The 20,745-nt window shown below is 43.4% G+C and overlaps 1 protein-coding gene across 5 annotated transcripts in view; it reads left to right on the forward strand.

Annotated features, from left to right (window-relative positions):
• Positions 1 to 20,745, forward strand: part of EXOC4 (exocyst complex component 4) — a 578,416-nt gene that overhangs the window by 47,628 nt on the left and 510,043 nt on the right. For all 5 annotated transcript variants that reach the window (XM_007055935.4, XM_043520885.1, XM_043520887.1 and 2 more), the window contains exons 4-5: positions 13,240 to 13,424; positions 15,934 to 16,043. In XM_007055935.4, the coding sequence (XP_007055997.1) occupies positions 13,240 to 13,424; positions 15,934 to 16,043 (295 nt within the window). The remainder of the gene's footprint in view (positions 1 to 13,239; positions 13,425 to 15,933; positions 16,044 to 20,745) is intronic.

Below are 20,745 nucleotides of genomic sequence, written 5' to 3' on the forward strand. Positions count from 1 at the left end.
TTTGGGGAGGAAGCTGTGGTTACCTCTAGAGATTGGTGTTAATTCTTGTCTTACAGAACGTCTTCATTTACTATAAATGGCAGGTTAGTGAAATTTGGAAGCAATGCTATATTGAAAGAAGTTGAAAATGCCATTGACAGCAGAGAAACAGGACAAAGAAGGAGCTACAGAGATTAGAAACGCAGGCTGAAAATATCAGGGAATCAACTTGAAACACTGCAAGCTGATAGACATGGGAGAAAATTATTCTTTGTAATGCAATAATAACACGAGGTCCCACGTGTGATCGGTGCCCCATTGTGTAGTTACTGTACAGACAGGTAGGAGACCATCTCTGCTCCGAAGATCTTACAATCTACAAAGCACACTCTAACTCTGTTTAGTGACAGTTAAGGTTGAATCAAGACCTAAGTTCCCGCTAAGCTGCATGGCCGTGCAGCAGCCTATTAAGCGCCGCGCAGATCACTGTGGCTGCGGCGGGGACAGATGCCTCCCCACCATCCCTGGACCTGCCGTGGCAGAGGGAGGCTTCCCTCCCCAGCCTCTCCCATCCTGCACTGTACCGTGTTTATAGTGACACCGAGCCCATGCCCAGCAGGGGCCCTGCCAGCCTGGCACGACACTCCACTTCACTTGTGCTGTGGCCAAGTAGCCGCAGCGCTGGCTCCTCTCCTCTCCGGCCCCTCCCCCGCTTCTAGGTCCACCGGCCCAGGGCTTCTCCCACCTCCGCCCAATCGCTCCTCTCAGCCGGCCGGCTAAGAGTTCCTTTCTCGCCTCCATCACCGGCAGGCAGCAGCTGCTGGCTGCCTGCCAGTGATGGTGGGGGCGGGGGTATGGAAGGGAGCCCACAGCCACTGCCTCTCCTCTGGGCTGACAGTGAGAGATGGTCTGCCGCTTTGGGTTCCCCCAGAGAGCCTGAAGCTGCGGACTGTCACTGGTGGCCCAGACTGCGGCTGGGGGAGAGACGACCTGCCCTGGCCCGGGGGAGAGGCACCCCAACCCAGCCCTGGCCACGGAGAGGTGCCTGTCCCGCGTCCCCAGCCATAAAGTTGCCGCAGCGGGACGAGGCGCCTTTCCACCACAGCCCAGGTGCTGTTGTGGGGAGTCCTCTCTCCCCACTGTAGCCCTGGGGCAGCCTGCACTCCAAATCCCTCATCCCCAGCCTCACCCCCAGCTGGAGCCCTCACCCCCAGCTGGAGCCCTCACCCCGCTGCACCGCACCCTCTGCCCCAGTCCTGAGCTCCCTCCTACACTCCAAACCCCTCGGCCCCACCCCCGCACATGAATTTTGTGATGTGCGCCAATATGGAGGTGATGTGTCAAACAACAAAATTCATTCCGCATACGCGTGCGAAAATTAGAGGGAATGCTAATCAGGACGCAGCCCATCAAATGTAAACCAGAAAAGCACGGGAATAACAAATTAAGGGAAAAGTCTTACAGTCCTTGCTACTTTCACAGTGCCTACAACAGTGTTGGCAGCACACTCCATAAGGCTTTCGTGTCCACCTCCAACAGTCTCTGAAAAGCCTTATGGATCCCCCCTTCCTGAAACTGGTACTCCAGTGCAAAACATTAACATTACATTGAGACACACTTGTATCAGTAGATTGGTACATCTGACTGCCACACACTCCCTACGTTTGGGAAGTTATTCTTCATTAATGTTGTGGAGGTTGCCATTAAGATTTTGTGCTAGAGTACAAGTGAAAAGGGAGGTAATAGTTCCACAGAGCAGGAACGCAGTGGTTTCTCTCTCTGTCTCTGGGAATCGGCCTCTTGGTTCTTTCAGTCCCAGTCACTTCATGACAGAAAGTCATTGTTGAATAGGAAGAAGTTCAGTAGGAACTAAAATGATCTGGGGCGGCTGGTAGGATTGCAGAAAGATTTGAACGAGCTAAATTTGTCTAGCTGGGGAAAGAGACAGCTTCTGAGGGACGCAGACCTTAACATGTTTGTAAAATTAAGGTGGAAAAGCAGTTAGTGCAGGACATGGGAGGTGCCCATACTAGTACTAACAGGCAAATGCAAAAGGGAAAATTTAAGTTGAATATTAAGCAAAATAACCTGCTGGCGAGATCTTAATAGTCTCCCAAGGGAAGTGGCATTAGCACCATCATCTGGGACATTTTAAAACTAGAAGTATTATAACAACAAACACAGTCCTGCATTAGTAGGGAGATTGACTGTGTGATCTGCTAGTTCTCTTTGATCTCTAACTTCTCTGATGCTATGAAACTGGTTGGCCCGTTAACCAAAGAGTTGACTCACCCCTTAATTCTCAGGAGGTAGAACAATGGAGTGTAATGGCCTTTTTAGATGACTCCTTAAAAACTGAGATGCCCACCGTCCTCATTTTTCTTAACCACTGTGCACCTTCCTTCCCACTTTTGTGTGGTGTGATTGGTCATTGCCTGTTTCTGCAGGGGTGGCTGCATTTCAGTGCTGCTGTCTGAACATAAATATATGGAAGCCTTTGATAAAAGGCGCTGTATAAATTCAAAGCATTATTTACTCATTGATTTGCGCAGCATGTTCGTAATCTATGTGCCTTGTTTCCCTTTTCCATCAAACTTCTGTTCTAACGTTGTCTGCTTGAATCAGGATGAAGGTATTTCATTCTCCATTCTCCTCCATGCCTGAGCATTGCCTCCTGTCATAGGTTAATGTTACAGTTACTTCAGTCTTTAGTCTTGATTCGTTCCTTATCCTTTTTGTTTGTGTGTGGCAATTCCTATTAGTTTTTCTCTCAGGATGATTTTAGCCATTTCTGAAATATTCTCTTAGGTAAGATCTTCATTAGCACTGAATCTTTTATAACTTCATTTCTGCTCTTAACTTGTTAATGTTACAGGGTCAGTTCTGAACCGTTGGAAAAATTTCTTTTGAGACCAGCATGCAATACATTTCTGGTTTTTCTCACCCCACCAGAATTGACCCACCGATGGGCTGTGTGCGGGGTGTCTGCTGATTTTCACCTCATAGGATAAGAAATAGGCTACAAAACCCAACAGGAGTGAGTGAGGGAGAAAGATGCTTGTTTCCTCTTGCTTTTACTGTTACCCTGTTCTGTGTCTGTCCCAACCCTGAGCAGCACCAAATTTCTCCTCTCTCTTGCTTCGCAACCTCCCACAGTGTTCCTTTCTGAGGTAAAATCTATTCCATTTCAGAGCTGACACTGTGGGGATAGATGAAGCAGCAGCCAGGCACACATCAGTGAATTTTACTAACCTCAACCTCCCTCTCCTCAGCCCATCCTCCACTCAGCATCATGCCATGTCTCTAATCCCGCAATTCTGTTTCCGTGAATTTTACTCGCAACGTGTCATTTTTGGGTCCCCCCGCCAGATAGGAAAAGCTTGAGAATCACTTATCTGATATGGGGCTACTCACACACTTAAAGTTATTGCATATGCTTATGTGCTTTGCTGAATCAGGGTCCTAATCATTAAGCCGTTCTCCACATTTTCCCTTCTTTGTCTGATCGCAAAATTCTCAGTAGTAAGAGACTATCTGTGCTCATCCACCTTTTCTTGCTGACAGTGGCAAACATTATAGGTCAGACCCCCCACTGTTGTAAGTCAGGTCTAAATTGATTTCAGTGGAGCTGTGCCAATTTGAATCTGGCCACACACGTTTAAACCATCTCTTAGTCATTTTACTTTCCTGTCTCCCACAAAATTGAATTTCTTGTTTGTTTGTTTTTTAAATCAATTCTCTCCCTTTTAAATGTCAGCATTGTCTTTATTCATACAACTGGGCAGTTAAAACCTTCTAGGTTGCTGATATTTATTTACCATGTTGTCCAGAAAGTTCAGCTGTCTTTTTCCTTTGTCATGTATTGTGTGTGGCTTGTTTTTTTTCCTCTTGTGAGCTATCACATTTTTATGCTTTCCATTATCTTTCCAATACCCCTTTCCTCCATATTTTTTCATCCAGCAATTGCTTTTTGTGTTCATGTACCAAGGGGACTCTGAACTGTGAATAGACTTGTGTCCCAAATGTAAACTCAGTGTTCATTCCCTACTCCCATTCTTACCATCCATTATTTGTATTTCTTCTTGCCCAGAGAAGCATCTAAGGAACAGTCCCCAAGCCCGAATTCTTATAAACCTCTAGGAACTGTGACCTCTCTGTTCATCCATCATGTAAGATGGAAAACTAATATTTTGTTCCTTATAACAGTGGTTTTCAAACTTTTTAGGCTATGTACCCTTTTCCAAATAATATAGTCTACTGTTTGCCAGAAGCTGGGAATGGCCGAAAGGGGATGGCTCACTTGGTGATTACCTGTTCTGTTCATTCCTTCTGGGACATCTGGCATTGGCCACTGTTGAAAGACAGGATACTTGGCTAGATGGACCTTTGGTCTGACCTAGTATGGTTGTTCTTATGTTCTACTGCGTACTCCCATCTGAGATAGGCAGAGGTGATGCGTTGCGGAGGGGAGGGGGGGAGAGGTTAGCACGCAGAGTCATGTGCTCCCCCCCCCCCCCGCCTCTCCCAGATTTCTGCCTTCCATTTAGCAACAGCTTCTAGAGTGGGGGACGTGGAGGAACATTTGTGGGGGCGAAGTGGTGATGCCAGGCAGCTTGGGCCAGCTCCGTATGGCGGAGCTTGGGGAGGGAGTGCCACCTTCACCCCCTGACTCACCTCAGCGGGCCATGGAGCTTGTCTGGGTGGAGGGGGTGCAACCAAAAATTTTAACTCAAATGGGAAGCTCGGCTCAAAGTTTGAATTTTTCTGCCATTACAGGGTTTTTCTCTCATACCCCAGTTTGAAAACCACTGCTTTATAACATTTCTCCTCCCCAACTCTCATCTCTTAACTCTGTTCCCAAGTGTGAAATTTTCTGAGAAATATGTTTTCTTAAGAGAGCATTAAAGGTAGATTTAGAGCTGGTTAGAAAACTTAGTTTGAAATGAAATTTTGGAGGAAAAAAAAATTGGTCACATGACATGTTTTCCAGCCATATTGCTAGCGCTCCCTTTTCCTTTGATGAAGAGCAGTATGTAGGGACTAAGTATTAATAGTATCCTTAATGCGGGATTTGAGTCACTGTGGTGATAGGGAGGAGGTTAGAAAAAACAAAGCTTGAGGGGAGGGGAATCTAATGTCTGTTCTTTATTGACTCTAGAGCTGGAAGAAAGTAAGTCCTGTCATCTTACAGACCAGCTGTGCTGCTCCTAAATGGAAACAATCCCATGATATCCCGCGCTCATGGCTTCCCCTCTCCTGAATAGAGCGCTGAATTCCTTGGCTCATTCATGGGATAAATTTAGTACTCCACAAAAGCACACTTTTTTCGCCATTGGCAACAGGAATGCAGAATTTTGAATAAAGTATTTTACAGTGTACTCGGACAGAAGATTTGATAAGTCTTTCAAAATGCTTTTATAATATTCTGGTTGCTTTTGTAATGCCAACATTTACTCAGTAACCTCAATTGTATCCTCTTCTAAGTGTACTGGTATACAGTGGTGGTGGTGGTGGTGTCTCAGAGACTATTTTTTGTAACTATTGATGGCTATTGGTTTTTATTGCTATTTCATAAAGCACCTGTCTGAAAGGATACCAAAGTCCTTCATCTACATAATACAGACACATTCCTTCACCCTCCTCTGAAAACCAGATACCTAAGAGGTGGGACATGGCAACACACAGAAAAGCTACACCAACATTTTAAGAGAGGAAGTGAAGAATAACAACCAATTCTGAAACTGCAGAGGCAATTTAGATCTGTACACTCTGAGGTTGAACTTGATCACTGAACTCGCTAGGAATAACGCCTCCCCTCTGCCCCCATTTTCCTTAAAGGATGTTTCTGGCCAAGACGTCAGTTTTATGTTTCCTCTGAAAGAAGACTGTAAGACATTACTGTTCCTGAATTTAAAAAAATCCAAAACTCTCACACATTTAACACTTGAAACTTTAGAACAAAAATTGAAGTGCCATTTAGATTGTAAATACGTTGGGGGTGGAGATAAGAACATAACAGTGGCCATACTGGCTCAGACCAATGGTTCGTCTAGCCCAGTATCTTGTCTTCTGACAAGTGGCTAATTCCAAATGCTTCAGAGGGAACAAACAGAACAGGCAATCATCGAGTGATCCAGCTTCTGTTGTCCGGTCCCAGCTTCTGGTAGTCAAAGGTTTAGGAACACCTAGAGCATGGGGTTGCATCCCTGACCATCTTGGCTAATAGCGCAATTTCATGGAGGACATGTCCATCAACGATCTAATTCTTTTTCGAACCCAGTTATACTTTTGGCTTTCACACCCTTGCATGGCAAAAAGTTCTACAGGTTGATTGTGCATTGTGTGAAGAAATACTTCCTTTTGTTTGTTTTAAACCTGCTGCCTATTAATTACATTGGGTGACTCCTAGTTCTTGTGTTATGTGAAGAGGTAAATAATACTTCCTTATTCACTTTCTCCACACCTTTTGTGATTTTATAGGTCTCTATCATATCCCCCCTTAGTCTTCTCTTTTTCAAGCTGAAAGTCCCATTCTTTTTAATCTCTCCTTATATGGAAGCTGTTCCATACCATTAACCATTTTTGTTGCTCTTCTCTGTACCTTTTCCAATTCTAATCTATCTTTTTTGAGAAGGCATGACTAGAACTGCACACAGTATTCAAAGTGTGGGCATACCATGGATTTATATAGTGGCATTAGGGTATTTTCTGTCTTATTATCTATCCCTTTCCTGTACATTTAGCAGATGTTTTGAGAGAACTATCCACAATGACTCCAAGATCTCTTTCTGCAGTGGTAATAGCTAATTCAGATTGCATCATTTTGTATGTATAGTTGGGATTATGTTTTCTAATGTGCATTACTTTACATTTGTCAAAATCTGCCATTTTGTTGCCCAGTCACCCAGTTTTGAGAGACCCCTCTGTAACTCTTCTCAGTCTGGACTTTGGACTTCACTATCTTGAGTAATTTTGTATCATCTTCAAATTTTGCCCCCTCACTGTTTACCCCTTTTTCCAGATCATTTATGAATCATCTGGTCCTAGTACAGATCCTTGGGGAACCCCACTATTTGCCTCTCTCCATTCTGAAAACTGATAATTTATTCCTACTCTTTGTTTCCCATCTTTTAACCAGCTACTGATCCATGAGAGAACCATCATTCTTATCCCATGACTTCTTGGTTTGCTTAAGAGCCTTTGGTGAGGGATCTTGTCAAAGGCTTTCTGATAGTCCAAATACACTACATCCACTGGATCGTGCTTGTCCACATGTTTGTTTGACCCCCCCACCCAAGGAATTCTAAAAGATTGGTGAGCCCTAATTTCCCTTTACAAAAGCTGTGTTGACTCTTTTCCAACAAAGTGTGTTCATCTGTGTGTCTGATAATTCTGAAAGATAGTCTCTTTGTTCTCTGTTTATACAGCACATAGCACAGGGTGGGGTCCTGGTTCGTGTCTAGGACTCCTAGGTGCTACTGCAATGCAAATAAATAATACTTGTTTCAGGCTAACATAATGCCAGCATCACAAATTAAAGTATACTACTGATTATCTGAATAGACTGAGGGACATTTATCAAAACTCCCAATTAGTCAAATAAAATTATTGAAAGGGCAGGAGCCATTCAGCAGCAAGGTGGCCTCCCCTGTGGCAGGGGGCGGCGGCGGCTCCTCGCTGTCCCTGTGCTCTGCCCTGTACACTCACTCCCATGACAGCGGGGCTACAGAGGGCTCCTTGTATTGCCATAGTGCTGGTGACACCCAATCCAGGCAGGTGCTGAGTGCAGAGCAGAGACCCCCTGGCCAGGACTCTGATCTTCCAGACCAGGACTGCAGCCTTCCCTTGCATCTTGTGCTTACAGGGATCTGGTGTCATCGACCCTGTGGCAGTGCCTGGAAACCTTTGCAGCTCTGCTTTCCGCTCCTGCTCACTCATGCCAGTGACAGCAGAGCTGGAGCAGGCTCCCTGCACTGCTGTAGGCACCATTCAGCAGCAGGGTGGCCTCCCCCAAGGCCAGAGACTTCTCCTCCTCCTTGCAGTCCTGGCCAGAGGTCTTTGCTTTATTATCTGAACCTCTGTGTTATCGGAATCCCTTCCTTGTTTCCCAGTGTGAGATACGTGGGGGACAAGAAAGGGATTCAGATAATGTGGAAGTTTGGATAATAGTGTTTCGGATACATGGGAGTGTATTGCTAATATCCGTTAGCAAAATGGTTCCTCCTCCCCCCCCCGGTTTCTAAAATAGGTAGATTTTTTTAAATCCCTGATTTTGCAATATAGGTCACAGTTTATTCTGAAAAAGCGGCAGAGTCCTGTGGCACCTTATAGACTGACAGACGTATTGGAGCATAAGCTTTTGTGGGTGAATGAAATATAGGTCACAGATTATTCCTGGATAGGAGGATGCCTTGCAAAATGGTTAGTCTTCTTATAAAGAATGAAACCAGAAGCCCAGGCAACTCTTTGGCCTCCATTTGTTCTCTTTGCTGTCAACAGAGAGCGGCAGCATCAGGAGTTTATATTAAAAAATATAACTTGAAGATCCAGAAAGTTCAACTGGGTTGGCACCTGGATAGATGTGTTGGGCTCCATTGATTTCTGTGGCAAGATCCACTATGCTCCCTTGCTGGAAGATCGCACCAATCATCAACCAGTGGAGATATGTGTATTAGCTTTAAGGGGATGGGGGGTGAGGGGGAAAGGGGGCACCCAACAACAACAAAATATTTCTAACTTACATGGAAAAGAGGAAGACTATATTCACATCTAGTCATGATTCTGACATTAAAGATAATTGGCCCTAATCTGCAAGGGATCAAAAGAACTTGCAATACATTTTTATTAGGAAAGTTGTGCTTATATATTAAAAATAATTTTTTTAGACAAAATTTTTTTTTTAGCCGAAACATAGAAAGTTGAGTCCCGTGCTGTCCGTTTAACCCTTGTGAGCTAGGTAAGTATTGTAACCATTCTAAGAGTGGATAATATAAAATAAAAGTAGTATAAGTGTCATGCCCAAGGTCACTCAATGAGTCAGTGATACTGCAGGGAATAAAATTGTAGTATCCTCATAGATTCACAGGTTATAATGCCAGAAGGGACCATTGTGATGATCTAATCTGACCTCCTGCATAACACAGGCCATAGGACTTCTCTGTATTAACTTCTGGTTGAAGTAGCACATATCTTTTAGGAAAACATCCAATGTTGATTTAAAAATGTCCAGTGATAGAGTATCCCGCACGACCCTTGGTAACTTGTTCCAGTGGGTATTTACCTTCACTGTTTTAAAAAAAAAACCTGCACCTTATTTCTAGTCTGGATTTGTCTAGCTTCAACTTTCAGACATTGGATTTTGTTATACCTTTGTCTGCTAGAGTGGAGAGCCCTTTATTATCACATATTTGTTCCCCACTCAGGTATGTGTAGGTTGAGCAAGTCATCCCATAACCTTCTCTTTATTACGCTATATAGATCGAGACCCTTGAGTCTCTCACTATAAAGACACTTTTTCCAATTCTTTAATTATTCTCGTGGCCCTTCTCTGAATCTCTCCAACATATCAATGTCCTTCTTGAGTTATGGACACAAGAACTGGACACAGTAGTTCAGTAGCAGTTGGACCAATGTCAAATACAGAGGTAATAGAACCTCTCTACTACTCAACGTTTCCTGTTTACACATCCAAGGATTGCATTACCACAGCATTGCCCTGGGAGCTCATGTTCAGCTTATTATCCATCACATCCCCCTTGTCTCTTTCAGAGTCACTGCTTCCCATGATAGTCCCCCATCCTGTAAGTATGGCCTACATTCTTTGTTCCTACATGTATGACTTCACATTTGGCCATATTAAAACGCTATTGTGTGTACCCAGCTCACCAGAATGTCTGGATTGCCTGGTATCAGCAACCTGGCCTCTTCTTTATTTACTACTCCCCCCAATCTTTGGATCCTCTGCAAACTTTATTAATAATTATTTTGTTTTCTTCCAGGTCATTGGTAAGATTATTAAATAGCATAGGGCCAAGAACCAATACTGGAGGTTCCCCACCAGGAAAAAACCCATCTGCTTGATGATTCCCCATTTATAATTATATTTTGAGAACTGTTAGCCAGCCACTTTTTAATCTGTTGAATGTGTTCTGTATTGATTTTGCATTGGTCTAGTTTCTTACTCACTCCCAGTCCAGTGTTCTAACCATGTTTGATGGGCATGCCAGAACAGAATCCAGCTTGCTCTTCTGTAACTTCATTGGCTTTGAAGTACTAACAGGGGTAAATGCTGCTTTATGTGAGTAAAGAAAAGGGATTTGACTTTGCAGCCACACAGGAAGATAGGCTTTAGAAGATGCTGTTTTTTACATAGGGTTTTTTCCAATTCCCAGTGAAGTCAATATGAATCTTTACATTGGCATCAGTGGAGCTGAATCAGACCCATATTTCCTTTTTCTCACCAAAACTGTTCTTTAAATAAAAGCTTTCCCCTTTAGCCTCTTGTGTCTTGGCAATCAACAGTAAATAGGGGTTTACTGAAGTGTGGCAGTGGCTAGGTAAAAGGCTCAAAGCCTGCATAACATTGATCGTTGGCTGTGTTGTTTACCTCTAGAATTCAATCACTGTGAAAGTGGCGTTATCAGGGGCATAACTCTCCTGCATGTCTAACTGCAAATATGAAGTGTCACAAACGCCATTTCCGAAAAAAAATTGCTGTAGTTTTTGCCAAAGAAGAAACGTAAATGTATATGGAAGTTTTTTTTATTCATACAATAAATGATTGACTATTCTATTTGTTTTCCTAAAGCTTTGCTTGAGACTTTTATGTTGATATAATAGTTTAGTTTTGTGCATGGCCTTTTTTTAAAGCTCGAGAAGAAAAAGAAGAAAAGAGCCCAGCGATGTGAGTGAGAAGTAGAATGTCAGCTTTCAAAATGCCTACTTCTTCTTTCCTCACTGCATCCCACTCCCTTCCCATTTCACAATCCTTTCCCCAGCTCTGTTTGTTGATTTAGGTCCTCCTGAATTTGTTCCTGATGTGGTGAAATGCTGAGTGTTTGCTGGGCGGCACCTAATACCCCCAGCTTTCATTGAAGTCCTGGGATGTTAAGGACTCAGCACCTCAAAGGATCAAGCTCTTTGGGCAGACACAGTCAACGCACACCATTACCCACCCTCCCTTCTATCAAAATATGTCTACCTCTTGTCCTCAATGCCTTTTACCTGCAGGGCTGCAGCCACTTCCCTAGCACAGATCAGGAGAAGAGGGAGTCCCATCCAGTCCCTCCTGGCCAAGGGGTGATGTCAGTTGATAAAAGTGGAGGATTCTTAGCTGATTCTTTCCCTTAAGAATAGAAATTTAGTATTTAATTTTTTTGATGTTGCATGCATTGTCATAGTACCTGGGCACTATATAGAGGGCGACAGTAATACAGACATAAGTTCTACTAAACAGGCCAGGCAGAATAGAATATTACAGACTACAATCATGCACTGATAAAGTCCCCTAACCTCTGGCTGCAGAAACCAAGAATTGGGAAACTACCTGGCTAAGGAGATTATGCCTTACGCTGTGCTCCAATGGGCATCAGACCTCCGCTCTCATCCACGAGAGGGAGCAAATTTCACAGGTATGGACTTCTTGCAGAGAAGTCCAGTTTCTTCTTATAAATTTCTCTATTAATGTAAAAGACTGCAATGGCTGAAGCTGCTTCAGGGCAATTCTGGATTTTGGGGTAAGTAAAGCAAGACATAGTTGGCCCGTGAACTGTGTGTATCTGTTAATATTTATTAAGGGATCAGAGCTTAGCTTGGCAACTAAATCTCCTTGCTTTTCATTTTTAATATCTAACTGACAGGTGCACTGTTAATTTAAATTCTATGTTGTAAGCAAATGTCTTCACTTATTTTACTAACAGCATCTTACATTATGAAAAGAGAAATTTTAAAATTTCAGTCCCCTTCCATTTATGCTGTTTTATATTTGCATGTCTTTCAGCTTGGATGATGAAAATCTATGGAATAAGTTTCACTTTTGTTGATAGTCACTTTCAGGTTTTTAGTTCTGTGATGTTTTGATTTCAAACATTACAAAGGTGATGGTATATCTCTGAATTCAAAACAACTGCAGAACCATTTCTATTGGTCATAGATTTTATAAAAGCTTGGCTTTACAAAATGTCAGTGCTGGGCCAAATGTAAATTGACAGTGTCCCTTTAATCTACTAGTTTGTCATTCTGAGAGGTTTGTGGTCAAATTCATTTTTAGGGCACAACTGAAAAGTAGCTAGGGATCTCATTCTAGTGCACAGCAGGTGTTAGCTGGTCACTCTTGAAATGCATTGGCAGAGTTTTGTGGGAGAGGCTTGCCCGGTGCCTACCTATGTTATGCCAGCTCAAGCCACTGCCTGTCACTGTATTAAAGTCTCAAAATGAGGGAAAACATTTTTTCATGCTAAAATTGTGTATGTATTAAACCAAAAAGATTAACCTCCTAGAAGATCTTGATAGCTCAGAGTACTGTCCCCAGTTCTCACCAGACACTGCCTGTGATTTCCATGTAAATCAGACTTGGTTGGTTTAACAGTTCGAATAGGAGACTCTGAGTTCTAGGACTTCTGGGTTCCATTTTCTGCTGTGCTACTGAGTCATTACCTTGCGTAAGTGAACTAAAATCTTCATGTCTGTTCCCTCTATCTGCAAAATGGGAACGGTGTGACTGCTCTTTGAAGTTTTGGGAGGCTTAATTGTGTAAGGATGTGAGACTATCAGTTTGGTTGGAGTCACTATTAAGAGAGAAGGAAGCAGACTTAAGACCAACTATTCCAGCACAGAACTTTCAAAGCCTTATTACTTGCTAATCCTATTTCAAGAAGCACTGTGCTCTGGTTTTGTTTAACAATGTTCAGAATAGATTCTCTTTCACGCAAACATCTGATGAGACGTTTGAAGGTGCTCGTGACAGTGATTTGTTTGTATCTATGTCAGTTTTACAAGTCTACTTGTTTTTTAAGAACTAAATTAAAAATATATTTCTCTTATTTTGAATTTGTGTCTGCTTTAAACAACCTTCCGGACAGCACTCACTGCAGTGTTGATGTGTACCAGAAAGAACAGAGATCGTTTCTCTTTGACCAAAGGAAATATGGGCATTGAGGATAGTGAGGAAGATTTAGGATTAGGAGAGTGGAGCCCACATTTAATATTTAATAAAATTTAGTAACATGATAAATTGTTATATTTATTGAATTTTGTTTCCAGGTATCAGCAGTGGACTCTTTAGAGGGTCCTCTTCTTCAGGTGGAGGGACTGAGTGATCTGAGGCTAGAGCTTCACAGTAAGAAGATGAACATGCACTTAGTCCTAATAGATGAATTGCACCGTCATCTGTACATCAAATCTACTAACCGTGTGGGACAACGGAACAAGGAGAAAGGGAAAATAAGGTTGGTTTCAGGTAGTGTTAACTCAGCACTTGGGCGTGGGAGGGTGGAGGAACCACTTTCTCCCTTGGTGAGCAGAAGACTTTCCAGAGAGAGTGCTATCATCTTCTGCAAAATCTAACCTCTCATTGGGGTGAATATTTCTAGCTCCACTGGTTGAATAAAACCTTCCGATGATGGTCCCTTCTGACTTAAAGTCTATGAGTCTCTTCTACCTTCTTGAGCCTGCAGACAGACTGCTCCACTGCCGATCCTCAGACATTCCCAAGCTGCAGCCCAGTGAGGACAGGCCAGAGTGTTGTCAGTTTTCACTGCTCCTGTTTGTAACCCTGTGGGTAGTAATGACATTGGCAGTCAGGGTAGTTTCACTCTGCTACGTGTTTAGGAATGCTATAAGTAGCAACAGAGGCAGGCAGCTAGAGTCGTTCAGTAGGGAGGAGAACACAAAAATAGAGATTGTGGAGGGGTAGATTAGTAGATATTCCCCATCCCTATGCAGTGTTCAGGAGGCTCTGGTGGGGTGGTAAGGGTAAGAACAGTGAGAGAGAGAGAGCATGCTTTCCTCCTCATTTCCAGCAGTCTGAGGGGGATTGAAAGCTTCAAACTAATCATACAGCTTCTAGCCGGAGGTCTTGAAATTTGAGGTTTTTAGCAAGTCTACAGACAGCAACTTGAGTGAGGTAACAGGTTGGTGCTTCGCACCTGGGTGTTGCTTCTGATCATTGGGATACCTCATTGACTTTAGTCCTCTGGCTCTTATTTGTCTGATCAGTGTTTCTATTTCAATCCCTGTGTATGAGGAGGGTGGGTGGGAAGAGATGGATGAGAAAAGCTAGAAAAGAGAAGTAAAGTGGGAGAGGGTATTCTTCTGAATGAGAGAGTGAGAAAATAGAGTGTAGGGAAGCAAATAGGGAGGTAAGAGGGAATACAATGAAAACAACAGAGAGAAAAGATGCATTATGATTTATGTTGGAAAGAAAAAAGAATAGTGTAGCGAAGCCAGGAAGGGTAGGAAGGGGTAATCAAAATAGAGGGGGCGTAGTCAGTTACATTAAACAAATTATTAAACAGAAAGTTGATTGAAGTTGAAATTTCTAAGCAGAAGGCTTGTTAATGAGTCATCATAGTCTCTTGCTCACTCACCCCATTAATTAAAAACAAACACAAAGCTTGCTGCCCCCATATACACATTTGCTGATAAACGACAATCCTGTGTTCCTGCTGCAGGGACACTTATCTCTTTCCTGCTCTCTTTTCTTACATTTAACACACACCTTCCTGTTGTACCTCATCACTGTTTATACTGTAAGCTGTTTGGGGCAGGGACAGTCTGTCATCTGATGATAGAAAATCACCTAGCAAAGTCGGGTCTGATCCTGATTGAGGGCTCAGGATACTACTGCAATATAAATAATTGAATGTTGTTGTTAATTTCACTACAATGACTTGCACAACTTTTTAATTCCTTTGAACTGGGGGTGGTGTGGATTTTGGAGGAGGTTTTCACACAGGCAGCTAGGCCTTGAGTTAGTGCGTGTCAAGAAAGTGTTTCAACCCCTAAGGTAATGTAGCAACCTCATTATAGGAGCATTCTTTGCTTTTCTTAACGTGATTTCTTGCTCATGTTTCCCCTGCCTCATTCAGCCTCTTGCCTTTCCTTATGTGGTTGGGCAGTTTGACACACTCTTGACAGATAAATGTTAATTTATTGCAGAAAGTAATAAAGTACCTTTCTTTTTACGTAATAGGCCTCGTGGAAGAGGTGAATGTGTGTGTGTTGGGCTGCGATTTTGAAGAGGGGAGAAGGGGGTAGGATGTTGTGGAGTGGGCTGGGAGGAGATTTCCATGCTGCTTAAAAGAAGGCATGGAAGTGGACTTTATCCCTTCTAGTAGCGGCGCTAGTTGCCTCATTGGATGGTTAGGCTTCCAGATCGTAATCAACTATTTAATGCCTATTGACCATAATTTTGGCATGAATTCATTTTGTCAGTGCTGGAAGAAGATCCTTTACAATAACCAAGAAACTCCCTTGGTAAAACAATACATCAAAAGTCTTGAGGTGTCTGAAGAATGCACATGAGAGCAGGGGGAATTTTTTGAAGCAAAATCCAATTTGTTTAGGTCCTGATAGTGCAGCTACAGCCACATAGGCAGGTACGGATACACATTAAATCAGTGAGACTTTGCGGGGGTCGGGGGGGCTGTCTTTGTGGATCTAGTTATGGGATCGGGGCCCTGGTTTCCTCTTATGCTTATCTTTTTAAATGAGCTTGCAATAGTAGTGTCTCTTCTGTCTCATTGTTTCCTTGTGCTCTCCCTTTCTGTTTGTATCCAGCTGTTCTCTCCTGTCTTATACTTAGATTGTAAGCTTCTCAGGGCTGGGATTGTCCACGTTAATGTTTTTATGGTACCTAGCACAATAGGATCGTGGTCTATGATTGGGGTCCCTCGGTGCTACAATAGTATGTTAATGTATTTGAAGCTGTTGGTTTGCTTTTTTCCCCCTGCCCAGTTCACTTGTGAAGGATGCCTCTCCCATACCTCTTATTGACGTGACCAACTTGCCTACACATTGGAAGTTCCTTGATGCCTCCCAGTTCAGCACTCCCGGGAGCTCTAGTGGTGAGTATGAATACCTGCATGTTTCATTTATAGATCTCTAAGTGCAATTGTAAATATCATTATCTCCATGTGTGATGGGGTGCTTACCCCACACAGTCATAAAAGGAGTTAACCAGGCCCTGCCCCAAAAGGAGCAATGGAGGTGAGTCCTGTGAGCAGTGCAGAGAGGCTGCAGGAAGCACAGTCAATCAGGGAGGAGTTGCAGGGAACAACCAATCAGGACCCGGTAGGCTCAAATAAAAGGGAGCTGCAGGGCAGGGTAGGGCTGTTGCTGCTGCGAGCCCAGGGAGTAAGAACTGCATCCCTGGAAGGCTGAGAGAACTGTAAGCACCTTGGACAGAGCTGTGGCTGGCTCCTGGTCCTGAGCAACTCTGAGTGCCCTGAGGTGAGGGTGAAGAAGGTGCTGGGGCCATGGAGAAGGGGGCCTGGGAAGTGGCCCAGGGTAGTAGAGCGGCACTGACTGAGGTTACAGAGGAGCAGCAGGAAGCTGGTATTTACAGGGTCCCTGGGTTGGGGTCCAGAGTAGTGGGGCAGGCCGGGGGAGGTGGCTGAACTGTTAGACAGGTACACTTCTCCCCCGCCTCCCGGAAGGAGGAAATACAGATGAGAGTCGCAAAGAGGACTCTGCGGTTCTAGGAGCTGAGAGAGGAGCCGTAGGGTGGAGCAGAGACAGAGTGACGGTGGGCAGACCGCAAATGTGGGTGTTGGCCTTGAGCTAATCCCCAGTACAACCAGGAGGAGGCGCCAGTTTGGCAATGAGGGCTGCACCCTGTGACACCATTTCACAGATGAGGGACACTGAAGCGCAGAGATGTCAAGTGACTTGCCCAAGGTCATAGAGAGAGTTGGTGGCGGAAGCAGGAATAGAGTGCAGTCTGCTAACTCCCATTCAGATATCCAGTACTAACATGGTTTAGCAGGTTTCTTCCTGACTAGTCATCCATTTACCTATTTTTTTTCATTCTCTGCTCAAATTAATTATATTTCATTCTATTTGCTGCTCCTGGTTTGATTGTCTTTTTGATATACATACTTCTGGCCAGGAGGGAGACTTGTAGTTAATTCCCTTTGGGTCCAGACATCTCCTTACCTTATTTAATAGAGGATGGCAGGTACACAAGACAGTGCAAATTTATTTTTCTGGGGTTAGAGCTAAAAAACCAGAACGTTTCTTCTAAAAGCCCTTGTGGAAACTGTTATCTGCAGAGAAACCTCTGCCTATATGCATCATAGCTTTTCAGCATTTATTTCTCTATTTTTATTGTTGCTAGGGAAATTTTCATAATATATTTTGCACTTCCTTAGCAGTGAAAGTACTGCACGAAGGGGGAATTAAGCCGCCCAACAGCTCAGTGAGTTGAGTCGGCAGGGTTGTCCTTATTTTGCAGAGGAGTATGCTGAGCTTAGAAAGAGGTGAAGTGCACGCCTCTCAGTGTGCTGCCCAGCTAAATGAGCAATGCAATATGGAGCACCCTTTCTTCATGGTGCATAAAACAGCTCCACTTTACACAAACTACAAAGGGAATTAAAAGTTAATAACCAGGTTAAGAACCTTCCTTTTTCTTTTTTGTCGAATTTTGTCCTTCTCTCATTGCCATTAGTTTTTTTCCTTTGATTCCTTTTTTCTTGTTTCTTATCTCTCCTTTATTTTCTGTCCCTCTTTCTCCTCACATTTGTCTCATGGTCCCTTTGTTTAACTTGATGGGCTTTCATTTCTCCTACATAGCACATTTCTTCAGCGCTGGTTGTTTGCTATAGAGACCGGCTCTTCATAGAGAGAATGAATGTGTCTGTATTGCTGTTTAGGAGGGGGATGTGGGAAGAGCTTTCATTAGTGGCATCTGAGCACCAGTTGATGGATTTTTCTCCCCCACGATCTCTTGCTGAGGTCTCTCCACAGAATCTATGACTTGGTGGCTTCAATGCTGGAATATAGGAGCCACCCAAAAGTAATGGAAAATCTGGTCATTCCTGAATTTTCTGTCATTGTTGAAAGGACTGGTTCAGTGACTTGCCCAAGGTCACATGACAAGTAAGTGGAAGACGTGGGAAAATGTCCCCTTATGTAAACACTAGCCTGTACTCTCTTCAGTACCTATTTGTATATTCATCTGCTTCTGCTGCGTATTCCCCACCTGAAATCCTAATCTTCTGTCTGTGCAATAACAATGACTGTAGTTGTTGTGGAGCTGATGGTGATGTCCCAGAGGATTCTGACTTCAACGGGGAATAAGCAGAAGGAGAAGATGGATCTATTTAATAAACATTAAAACCATCTCTGTGTGAATATGCTCAGGAAGAATAAGATCAAGTGAGAAAAATATCAGGTATATCAGCAAAACAGCTTCTAAATAATACCAAGCCCTTCTAATTCTTCTCACTTTCAGAGCATTGCGTAAACTAAGTGATGCCCATCGCATCTTGTGCAGGAGATAAGCACTCATTACTGTATAAGATTGGCCAGCAGATCATGCCAAATCCTATCAAATGCAGACCTGGCCACAGTGATGAATGCATTTTAATGTCTGAGGCTGACTACCGTAATTCTTTTTGTTTAGGAAGGAAGTCCATTTCCTGATGAGGTGCCAGCTTGTTCAGAATATCTGGCTGCTCACCAACAGCCCCTAAGACCACTTGACCTCAGTATGCCACTTTCTTTATTGGCTCCACATTAACCGGAGAGTGTCCAGTTCAAGGTCACTGTCCTGACTTTCTAATATTCAATTCCTGTGTGGAATTGGCCATGTGTCCCTGCGACACCATGCTTCCCACTAGAATTGACGCCCACAACAGCTGCATTGCATGGGAGCAATGACTGTGTCAACCAACAAGGGCAGGTTCATGGCTGTGAGAGACAGAACTTTCTCAGGGACCAGATCAAGAGTATGGAATTCTCTGCGGGAAGAAATAAGAATGACCGATACTTTTCCCACACTTGGAGCCAAGAGTAAAACCCTCCTCTTTGCTCAGGCTTTCCCAAATATTATTATTATTATTATTTATTTGTATTATCCTAGCACCTAGGAGCTCCATTCATTGATCACGACCTCATTGTGCTAGGTACTGTACAACAGAACCAAAAAATATTCCTTGCCCCAAAGAGATTACACTCGAAGTATGAAACGAGACACAACAGATGGATACAGACAGACGGGAGAGTACAAGGAAATAATGAGATCGTGTTGGTCAGCATGTTAGGCAGTGGTCTTGGCACACCAGCAGCCTAACCGTTGTTAAGGTTTTGTAGGCCTTATGGCAAAGGAGAGTTTTCGGGGGCAGATTTGAAGGAGGATAATATTTACAGGTAGCTCCTGCTAAGCGGAAAGGGGGAGAAAGCACAAAGGTGTTTGTTTGAAAATGTAACAAGTGGGCACTGGAGACTGGCCTCATGGGCTAATCAGAGACAGGTGTCAACTGATCCTGAGTGAGAGATGATAGGTGAGGTGGGGATAGGCCATGATGGGTCTTGAATGTGAAGTCAGCAGCTTATGTTTGATGTGATAGAGAAGAGGGAACCGGTAAAGAGATACAAAGAGAGGGGTGATATGGTCAAAGTGACAGGCTAGGAAAATGATCTTTGCAGCAGCATTGTGAAAGGTTATGAGTGGGACAGGATTTGTCAAGGCCAAGGAAAAGGGATGTCACAGTAATTGAAATATGAGACGATGAGAGCCTGGGTGCGAGTTTTAGCTGTGTGGACGGGTAGGAAAGGCTGTATCTTAGAGAAGTTATGTAGAAAGGCTCTGCAAGACTTAGACATAGCCTGGATATAAAGGTCTAGAGAGAGGTCTTAGTCGACACCCAGGTTATGGCTTGCATGACAGGATGCCAGTGTTGTCCACAGTGATTGAGAAAAGTGGTAGTGGGGAGGGTTTGGGGAGGAAGATTGAGCTCCGTTATCGCGATGTTGAGCTTGAGCTGATGGTGAGATGTCCATGAAAAGAAATCAGAGAGAGAGAGACTGGGAAGATGCTATTTTTCAGGCAGCAAGTAGGGAGTTACACAGCTCGTTCGCCAAGGTTGCTAGAAAGGTAAAGAAGACCCCTTTAAAAATGAAGGGGGTTAAGTGGGCAGCGGCTGAAGGTGAGTCTCTTACAGAGTCTCTCTGAGGGCATGTGGCAGCAGCAGTCTGTCTTCATGAGGGCACTTTATAGAATGCCAGTAAGAAACAAGCTGGAAGCCTTTGTCTTTCTGCTGTACTGTGGAATGATATATGATTAGAGATATGTAAATCTTACGGCAGATGGGGTGAATAATGTAATCAAATGACACACTCACCCCAAATGTAAGAATAAATAAATTCCTCAATAGGAATAATACAGTAATTTCTAAAATTAAGTCAGTCACTGGCTGTATACCCTGATTGAGCAAGGTACTTTAAGGACGAGTAGTCCTGTTGAGCTTAGTAGTGGTACTTGTGTGCTTAAAGTTAGGCATGTGTTTAAAATATCTTGCTGAATAAGGGCCTTAAAAATGCAATTTTGCCTTGAAAAGTGACTGAAAAATGTCATAGTCGGTTTTCCTGTTTATTGGCTATCAATTACTTCTAATTTAAAGCTGCTCAGTTAAGTTAAATGGTGTGTGTTTTACTTGCCAGCATTGCAGTCTCACCATGAGATCTAAGTCAAGCATGTTTCTTTCCTAATGCATTATCATTGGTACTAAAGATTCAACAGACTAAATGATCCTCACAATTACATTT

Source organism: Chelonia mydas, chromosome 1 (assembly GCF_015237465.2).
Source record: "Chelonia mydas isolate rCheMyd1 chromosome 1, rCheMyd1.pri.v2, whole genome shotgun sequence".
Classification (NCBI taxonomy): Eukaryota; Metazoa; Chordata; order Testudines; family Cheloniidae; genus Chelonia; species Chelonia mydas.